The 10507-nt window shown below is 38.9% G+C and overlaps 1 protein-coding gene across 1 annotated transcript; it reads left to right on the forward strand.

The window, feature by feature from the left end:
• The first annotated feature begins 4343 nt into the window (after positions 1–4343).
• LOC112203348 (G-type lectin S-receptor-like serine/threonine-protein kinase CES101) lies at positions 4344–10042 on the forward strand. Its single transcript, XM_024301177.2, has 7 exons — positions 4344–5044; positions 8324–8428; positions 8555–8721; positions 8831–9041; positions 9149–9386; positions 9485–9635; positions 9731–10042. Exons 1-7 carry the CDS (start codon positions 4387–4389, stop codon positions 10040–10042), a joined length of 1842 nt encoding a protein of 613 aa, XP_024156945.2. The 5' UTR covers positions 4344–4386.
• The last annotated feature ends 465 nt before the right edge of the window (positions 10043–10507 follow it).

The following is a 10507-nucleotide window of genomic DNA, read 5'->3' on the forward strand; positions in this document are numbered from 1 at the left end:
TTCCCCATGCTGTTCATGAGATTGAGACAACCAGTCAGAAGAGAACTAAGAGGATGATTGTCAAGGTCAGCACTTTGTATCAGCTGCACCAACACTGCAGAATCAGACTCAAACTCAAGTTGAGAGATGTGCAAGTTAGCAGCCATTTTAAGCCCAAAATAAAGTCCCCAAGCCTCAGCATCAAGGATGTCCCCAACACCTAAATTCACTTGAAATCCACAAATCCAGTTGCCAAAGTGGTCTCTGATCACACCCCCACCACCAATCTTACAAGAAGAAGAGCTCCTAGTACCATCCACATTCAACTTGTAAAAATTGTCAGCAGGTTTTTGCCAGGCCAAATAAACATTGCAATAAACAGAATCAACATTTTTCCTTAGGTTGGCCTCAGTCCACTCATCAGCATAATTCCAAATAACTTTCAAAGGGCAAGCAGGCATAGCGAAATTAGGATAAAAAACAACCTTATTCCTCCATTTCCAAATGAACCAACAAATGAAAACAAAGAGGCTGCACCATTTAACATTTTTCTGAATGATAATTTGACAATGAATTTGAGCAGCAATCCAGCCATTCCAATCAAGAAAGAAAGAGTTAGAAATGCTACCAGGTTTGAGAAAATATTTCCAAATGGCAGAGGCTCTAGGACAATCTCTAAACATGTGCAAAAGAGTTTCATCAGCAGCATGGCAAATAGGGCATGAAGTATTCTAAGTGAAGCCTCTTCTGGCTCTTTGGACATTAGTCAGCAGCTTTCCATGCATAACCACCCAGAGAAAAGACTTGAGTTTTGGGGGGATATTGATTTTCCAAATAGTGTTCCAATGAGAGCTGTGAGGCCTACTCAAATCAAACTTGGAGTTATAAGCAGACTTGACAGAAAATTTACCATTGGAGGTAAGGCCCCAGATGAGAGAATCACAGCCACAATTCTCAAAACCAGTAGGAACATTAACAATTAGACTCACAATGTGGTTTGGCACCAAAGTAGTGAGAAGATCCAGGTTCCAGCCAGTCTCATTCCAGAACTCACAAATGACAGCATTAATATTAATAGTGGCTGAAGGAAGAGCCAAACTAATAAAGGGAGTGGGAATGAGCCAGTGGTCCGTCCAAAACTTAATACATCTACCATTACCAACTCTCTATTTCAAACACTTTCTAAGAAACTCAACTCCATAAGAGATACTTCTCCAAGTACTAGAACAATCCGGAGGAGGCTTATAATCCCTATCAGTAAGAAGGTTTTTAGTGAGATACTTAGCCTTGTAAATAGAAGCCCATAAACCATTATCATTTTGAAAGATTCTCCAACTTGCCTTGGAAAACATTGCCTGGTTCATGTCAGCAGTCATTCTAATTCCCAACCCACCCAACAGCTTAGGTTGGCAAACCAAGTCCCAGTTGACAAGGTGGATTTTCTTTTGACACTCAGTATCTCCCCAAATAAAATCCCTATTCAGCTTGTCAATTTTGTCACAGAGGCTAACAGGCAGCTTGGCAGTTTGCATTGCATAAATAGGAATGGAAGAAGTAACAGATTGGACTAAAGTAAGCCTACCAGCCATGCTAAGCACCTTAGTTTTGGTTTTTCTGTTCTGTCACCATGTCATTAAATAAGGGATCATCTATTATTTTTGGTCATGTGCCAAAAGGCAAAACGCCCAAAATATGAAGGTTTTTGCTTCTTTCTTATTGAGACTGCTCGGTACCAACCAGAGACTCTTTTGCAATTTGAAGAGGTTCAAGTCTTCAAGAAGAGAGATCATAGGTTTGATCTCAACCCAAGTTCTCTATTTGGTTAGATTTTCTCGAGTTTTGTCATATTTTTCAATTTGGGTCAATGGGGTTTATGGTTTTTTTTTTTTAAAGAAAGAAAAGTAGTTGATATGTGTTTGATGAAATACTCACTGAACCAATACAATGCTTCTGTTTGCCTTGACTAATTGGGCCTGATGTAGTTTCACTTCTGAGCATAAAAAAGAAGGAAAAGAATGAACTCATGAATCAGCTGAAAAGAATGGTCTAATTGTTAATCTCCTTTTCAATGTCTGGGACTTCAAGCCTGTCCCTTTCATAAATTAATTCATGAGCTGGCTACAGATGACCATTTTTCAGTGCTACAGTAGAACCACGTGGCAACCTGACATGGTGTGACGTCCCTATCCTATTTTGACACGTCTTCTTCTTAAAATAATTTGGAATCCCACTAAGAGAAAATACATTTTTGGGTTTTCTTCCTTCTTCATAGCCATAGGCTCTTCCTCCATGGCTCCATGAGACTCTTCCTTAATACAATTGAAAGTCTAATTATCCCAATTCTTTGGGCCAAAAATATTATCCTACTTCCAATCGATCATCCAAATAAACAACATGTCTTGAATAAGGTTGGTAGACATGAAACCTTGATCAAGGATGCGAAACTTGAAGGTGTCTATCCAAAATTCCAGATTCATCCATGATAGGAAAAATTAATAAAGATAAATTTGAGAAGCTTTGTTCAACTTCAACTGTGATTGGTTGGGTTTTCTTAATAAGTTTCACTTCCTGATTCCAAAATTCATGAATTTAATCAATCAATAGGATTATAAATTTCAATTTCCAAGAACCCAAATTGAATTTGTGAGATTCAATTACTTACTGGAGGCTTTGGAGGACGAGCTCGGTCTCCTGATGACGAACAATGGAGCTATGAGCAAGGAAAGGAAAATGGAGGCGGTCGATTTCACGGCGACTCCTCTGGCAGCTGCATTGGGAGGGAATGCTTGGCAACTTCCAATTTCAGAATTGATGGATCTTTTGAAAAGTTACTCAAAGATACAACAAAATTAGACTTATTATCCTAGGAGTTGTCCCACTCGCAGGAAACATAATTGATGAATATGCAAGAAGATGAACATGCTTCAGAGCTCAGAGGCCATAGAATGAAGACCCAAAAAGGTCTTTTCTGAAAAAATAGACATAATTGAGTTTGTATTATATTTATTGGAAACTAGCTGTCATATTATTATAGGGACGCCATACCACATCAGATTGCCACATGGTTCTACTGCAGCACAGAAAAATTTCTCCTTTCTTTGATCACTAAACTAGAAAAATATAAATATCTCTTTTGGTAATTTAACTTACCCATAAAATATGATGTTGGGTGCATGAAAAAAGGGATGTATATTTAGTATTTAGAGGTGTGTGAATAAAATTTCTCCAAACAAAAATCTGATTAAATAAAGAAAAAAACTTAATTTTTTGATGCTATGTCCTGCTGGGTGCGGTTGACCATTGACATTTTAGGGTGAGGTTAATTTTGAGTGTTAAATTCTCTTTCAATTATTCCAGCAAAAAAAATAGGGTCTCTAGAATATTTTTTTTTGCAGTTGACCATTGACTTTTTAGGGTGAGGTTAATTTTGAGTGTTAAATTCTCTTTCAATTATTCCAGCAAAAAAAAAAGGGTCTCTAGAAAAAAAAAATTTCTTTTTTTGACTGTACAGCCCGGCAAAAAAAAAAAATTCAGCATAGATTTTATCATTTGGATTTTGGAGAACTCGTGGTGATTTAGCATTTATGGTTGGCGGTGCCGATTTGATTTGCTTGATGTTTATGTGGAGCTTGTGGAGTACTTGTGATGGTGCAACAAACACACTGAAACCAGGCGGAAGTCTAGATTCTTCAAGCTTGTTAGTTTCTGCTAATGGGAAGTTCACTTTGAATTTTCGAGTTTATAAGCAAGATGCAAACTTCAGCTGCTTAGTTATAAAGTGTGAAAAATGTGAAAAATGGGAAGTTGATATCTTGTGAAAAATGTGCATGAATAAGTCCAACTTCTGTGTACAGCCGAGTGGCGTCGTCTTAGTTTTGAGACTAGTTCCGATCGAAATCCTGGGCCCTTCTAGCCACGTGGTGCTGCTAGTTGGTCTCCAAGACTCCTTTATTACATCCCAAACGTGCAGGTTCTTGTCATCTTCATGGTGTGGCTGGGCTATTTTGAAGATGTCATGTCAACACATCCAAGTGGATAACATAATCCAAGCAGATTTCAGTCTCTGTCAACAAACATTCCTGCTTCTAAAAACTTTTTCCAAAACAATTGCTACCTCTAAATGCATTTGTAATCATACACAGAGGTACAGGAACATCCTTACATTGTTTGCCTTGACATTGCCTTGACATTGACTTGTTTTCAAATCCTACATTACCCTCCTCAATATCAAAGCTACCCCATTCGCATTCTCATTCTCTTTGACACGAAATTTCAATTGGTTTTGAGTGTTAAACTCTCTTCAATTATTGCAGCACAAAAAAGGGATCTCTTCAATTATTTCCGCATTGATTTTATCATTTGGATTTCGGAGGAGTAGTACTTTGGGGTTGTGGTGATTAATCATTTATGGCTGGCGGTGTCGATTTGATTTGCTTGGTGTTTATGTGGAGCTTGTGGAGTGCTGCTTATAATGGTGCAACAAACACACTGAAACCAGGTGAAAGTCTAAATTCTTCAAGCTTGTTAGTTTCTGCAAATGGGAAGTTCACTATGAATTTTCGTGTTTATGAACTTGATCCAAACCATAGCTACTTAGTTATAAAGTGGAATGCGAGTCATAACTATGCGTGGGTTGCGAATAGAGAAACACCCATTTTGTACCCTTTCGGAGTTCTTACATTGGACAGGAACTACACATTGAAGATTACTCACAGAGATGGGGATGCTGTGGTGCTTTACTCTGCTGATTCGGAGACTATCAGTGGTGATGCTGTGGCTACTCTTATGGATGATGGGAATTTTGTGCTGCAAGAAGTGAGCGATGATGGATCGGTGAAGAGGGATTTGTGGCAGAGTTTTGATTATCCTGGGGATGTGCTTCTGCCAGGTATGAAATTAGGGGTTAACCGTAGTAATGGGCATAATTGGTCACTTTCGTGCTGGTTAACTGAGAAAAGTGCAGTGCCAGGACCTTTCACTCTTGATTGGGACCCTGATGGACACGAATTGAAAATTAAGCGGCATGGGGTGGTGTATTGGAGTAGTGGAGTGTTTCGAGATGGGAGTTTTGAAAATATTAAGCAGAAGAGGTATAATTTTCAATGTTTTAAAACGCTGAGGCGTAGGCCGAGACGTTTTTCTGTGAGCCTCAAGAAAGCGTTTGCCTTGAGGCGTAAGGCGTAAGCCTTACGTATAAAATACCTATATTCATGTAATTATTACTCTTATATATACCACACTAAGAGTAACAAAAAAAACATTATTAATTGTCATTCACTTATAATAAATAAAGTACTAGAACCATATGATTCAACAAAATCACCAACACAAAATAAAATCAAAGATCTAAAGTTCGGGCAGCATATCAATTAACACTCAATTACTGTGGAATATGGTACTGGTATTATAAAAAAGAGAACAAAGGCAATTCTGATGCATTACCATACACATGGAGCTCCTAATGGAAATGCATCATCCGGTGAAAAACCCAATAAGAGTTGCTTCCTGATGCAAGAGAACAGATATAAAAAAGATCAAATACAAAATAGAAAAGCTAGGGTGTGAATATGCAATCGTGGATAAACATTATATGTAATATATCTTACAGATAGATATAAAAGTTTAAAACTCCTTTGCCAGAACTTCTACTTCAAAGCCATTAACAATTAAAAAGCCAAGATATGATTATAAATAGGGGCCGTGACCACTTACCCAATTTTAACCTAAAAATTGCCCACTTGCTCCACTAAGAGTTTTTTGACCCCATTTACCCAATCTAACTTCTACTGACATAATTACCCTCATTTTAATCTCTCTCTCTCTCCCTCTCCCCCCTCACCGATTCTCTCTCTCTCTCTCTCTCTCCCCTTCCCCCCCAGCCGGACTGCCAGATGCCGAGCCACGACGCCTTCAGCACCATCTTCTCCGAGATCGGTGCCGGCAAGCATGTCCCAGGCGTAATCTTCGCCGAACTCGAGCCCACCGTCAAAGCCCACCATCTTATCCTCCGAGATCGGTGCCAGCAAGCATGTCCTAGGCGTAATCTTCGCCGACCTTGAGCCCACCGTCAAAGCCCATCGTCCCAGTCGCTGCTGCTCGTGCTGGAAGCACCCGGAGGCGCTGGTCCTGATGTGGGAATTCGGGTCGGGTTTGTTTGATGGTCTACTGGGGGGCAGTAGACACATTATTGGTCCCCAGTAGACTTTGATACGAGGGACAGGGATCACTATAGTGTGGTGTTTTGATAAGTTACATGTTGTTTTAGGACATTGGACTTTGTATTGGGAGGCAGTAATATGATTACTGGGGGGCAGTAGAGACATTGGACTTTGTATTGGAAGGCAGTAATATGATTACTGGGGGCAGTAGAGACATTGGACTTTGTATTGGGAGGCAGTAATATGATTATAAATTGATCAATTGTACCTGTAGTGTATTCATTTGGTTTTGGGAGTTCATACAATTCACTGGACGGCAAATAATATGATTATTGGGAGGCAATAATATGATTATTGGGGGGCAGTAATATGATTACTGGGGGGCAATAATAGCCGGATTCCGAATTCCGGTCATCGGTCGTGGGATTTCGAATAGCCGGATTCCGGTCATCGGTCGCCGGAATCCGGTCACCGGTCGCCGGAGTCCGGTCACCGTTCGCCGGTCACCGGTCACCGGTCGCCGGTCACCGGAGCACAGCAAGGTGGAGGGTGACTTCTCTCTCTAAGTGAGAAAGAAGGAGAGGGCAAAAAAGTCTCAAAAAAAAAAGAAAAAGAATTAATTGGGTAAAGGGGAAATAATCCCTTAGAGTGTTTTGGGTAAATGGGGTTAAAAAACAGTTGGTGGAGCAAGTGGGCAATTTTTAGCCTAAAATTGGGTAAATGATCATTTTCCCTTATAAATATCTAGTCAAAGCCTGATATACCTTAGCCTTAACCAAATGGATCGAGTTTCTGTATATAGTACTTTTGTTAATAAAAAGTCAAATAACTCCAAACGTCGTATGGAGGAAACCGCCCAGTTCCGCCATTTTTACATATTGAATGGATTTCACAGCCATAAACTTTCTAACTATCTCAAAAATTCGAGTTTGGGCAACTGCACAAACTCGCCACCACCTGAATCCGCCACGGGAACAACTCAAACCCAGATACATATATTCTTGACATTACCAAACATTCAAATATATTCTTGAGTTCTTGACATAATGACATTACCCTGATCAATATAACCTGGTTCAAAGTTTCAAACACTATTTTCATGATTTATAATGGAATCAATTGGAATCATACCTTCAAATGGACTGCTGTGAATCGAACTCCAATTCCTTGAAATGGCCGGCTACGAATCGAACTCCAATAATACCTTCAAATTGACTGCTGCGAATCAAAATCGTAATCCTAAATCAAACTCTGGGTTAGGGATCGAACTTACTGCCTCTTGTAAGAGAGGAGGCTGAAATCGGCTCTCCAATACTCACAGCAGAACAGTCGCGACCTAAAGGCTTTAAACACGATCTGTTTCAAAACGACGTCATTTTTCTTTTGTTGCTGGGCGTGCGCCTTTGACGCCTTGGGCGTCGCTTTTCACGCCTTGGTCGACGCCTCAGCCGCCTCGTCGCCTAACCTTCAAAACACACTCAATTTCAGGCATGATTTCTGCTTTTTGAGCCTCAGGCGCGCCTGAAGGCGCGCTTTTTAATTCATTGATAATTTTAGCATTGTTTCAAAGAAGAATGAAGACTATTTTAGTTACACTACTTTAGATGAAAATGCTGTATCAGAGTGGCTGCTAACCACAATAGGGAGACTAAAAGACTTTGATGAATCAATTGATATTGCAAAAGCAGATTCCTGTTATGGGTATAACACTGACGGTGGATGCCATATTTGGGACCAGCCAACCAAGTGTGGGCGTTCTGGTGATGTATTTGAGCAAGTAAATGGTTACTTTAATCCAACAGATGCTAGCGGCTCTACTGTATCATCAAGAAGTGATTCAAATACAAGTCTCAGTATTAGTGATTGTAAGGATGCTTGTTGGGCAGATTGTAACTGTCGTGGATTCATCTTTCTGTTTCCTAATCAGACTGGATGCCATTATTGGACTGGAAACTTGAAATTCATTGCAGACAGCGCAGGTTATAGTTCAACTGTTGTATATTTTTTAACAACAAAGTCAGACGGCAGCTGTAAGTATAGTCATCCTTAGCTTGTTTTATAATGAGCATGTTTGTCAAAACTATATTGTACCAGGACTAATAAACACTACAAAGCTATCTCCCAGAAATGATGGTAAGTCTACTTAACCACAAAGCATAATGATGCATAATAGTTACTCTATGCAGATGCATCGCATAAGTGGATATGGATTGGTATTGCACTAGTCGCTGTTCTTCTGGCAATGGTGTTTTGTAGCATGTGCTACCTACTACGAAGAAGAAAACTTGCAGGTATATAATTTCTTTAAACATTGATATGTACACTTACCTGTTATAAAGAACTTCACATTTTGACATTGCTTTTGCAAATTGAAATGATAAATTATCTGCATTAAACTTAATAGGTGAGAACCAAAGAAATGTCCAGGATATGCTGCATGATGAATTCTAATAGACCTACTAAAGCTAATGGACTTCAAAATGATGATTTAAGGGTATTTAAGTATGCATCTATCATAGCCGCCACCTGCAACTTCTCTGATGAAAATAAGCTAGGAGAAGGCGGTTTTGGACCTGTTTATAAGGTAAGGCATTGAATAATGCAAGTGAATCTTATATAGTACATTATTAATCTTTTTCTTGTGCACAACTGAGAATATATAAAAAATTACTTGGGTGACATGTATTATTCAGGGGAAATTGGTGACCGGACAAGAAGTGGCAGTGAAGAGGCTTTCAAAACGTTCAGGACAGGGTATATCGGAGTTTAAGAATGAGTTGATACTTATATATGAACTCCAGCATACAAACCTTGTTCAGCTCTTCGGATTTTGCATTCATGGTGAAGAGAGAATGTTGATATACGAGTACATGCCAAACAAAAGCTTGGACTACGTTTTATTTGGTTGTTACTTTAATCTAACTACTTGCTTAATTCCATATATGTATTTGTTATAGAAATGTGTATATCTATTTGTTTTTAGATTTGATCCGATTATACCGATTGTACAGATTCAACTAGATGCCAGCAGCTAGATTGGAACAAACGTTTCAACATAATTGAAGGAATTGCTCAAGGATTGGTTTACTTGCACAAATATTCCAGAATGAGAGTAATTCATAGAGATTTAAAAGCAAGTAATGTTCTGCTTGATGAAAGGATGAATCCCAAAATTTCAGACTTTGGAATGGCTAGGATTTTCATGAATGATGAACAAGAAGCAAATACAATGAAGATAGTGGGGACACTGTAAGCAAACATGCAGTTATGTATTTTGCTTTCGGTTGTTAAGCATGAGTTTGTGAATGTAGTTGCACTAACGAATTTTTCATCTCCATTTGGTGCAGTGGTTATATGCCCCCTGAGTATGTTATGGGGGGAAATTTTTCCATAAAATCGGATGTCTATAGTTTCGGAGTGTTAATGCTTGAAATCCTAAGTGGTAGGAAAAACAACAGCTTCTACAATGATGGCCGCGCCTTCAACTTAGTTGGCTATGTATGTCAAGTGTCAACAACTCTTTGTTTTTCTTGTAAGGGTGGGCGGGTTCAGTGATTCTAAAATTCTAAATGAATAATGTAATATTGTTTCAGGCCTGGGCGTTATGGAAAGAAGGTGCAGGACTAGGACTAATGGATCCAACACTTGACGATTCATGTGATAAAGATCAATTGTTGAGGTGCGTCCATGTTGGTCTGCTCTGCGTGGAGGAAAATGCAGCCAGTCGACCCACGATGTTAGATGTGATACTTATGCTGACCAATGAAAGCATGTCTTTACCAGTTCCTACAAAACCAGCATTCTGTACAGAAAGAAATGTGATCACAGATGCTATAGGTGGAAACAGACCGGAAATGGTTGCATCTGTAAATGGTATCTCCAATTCTGGTTTTGATGGGCGTTAAAGTCACTGCCAAGTTGATCAGCACACTTTCCCCTTGAGAATACAGGTGGTTATGAGATTTGGGGTTTGATTTTCTGTCAAAAAGCATAAGTAATTGGTTCTATTTTCTTCTCTTTACAAAATGTAATCATGCGTGTGATTGGCTATATTTATGGCTAAATGATTTATAATTTATCATCTGTCTACTCCTGATATTGAGTTGATTATGGTCATTTGGTTTCTAACGGTCAATGATGGTAGTGTTATAACATAATCAGTATGACATACTGTGAAACTCTTTCAAAATGTATTCAAATTTTTTTTTTTTAACCACATGAGAACAAATTTTCTGTTCTTGATTTTGATTCAATGACAAAAATGAGGTGTAACAATTTTAAATTTACACCTCCATAATTAAATATGATCACTCTAATGCGTTGTTATTATTGTCTCACTCCGTGTGCAAAGTAGTTTCCGGTTCAATTAC

Source organism: Rosa chinensis, chromosome 5, assembly GCF_002994745.2.
Source record: "Rosa chinensis cultivar Old Blush chromosome 5, RchiOBHm-V2, whole genome shotgun sequence".
NCBI classification, from domain to species: domain Eukaryota; kingdom Viridiplantae; phylum Streptophyta; class Magnoliopsida; order Rosales; family Rosaceae; genus Rosa; species Rosa chinensis.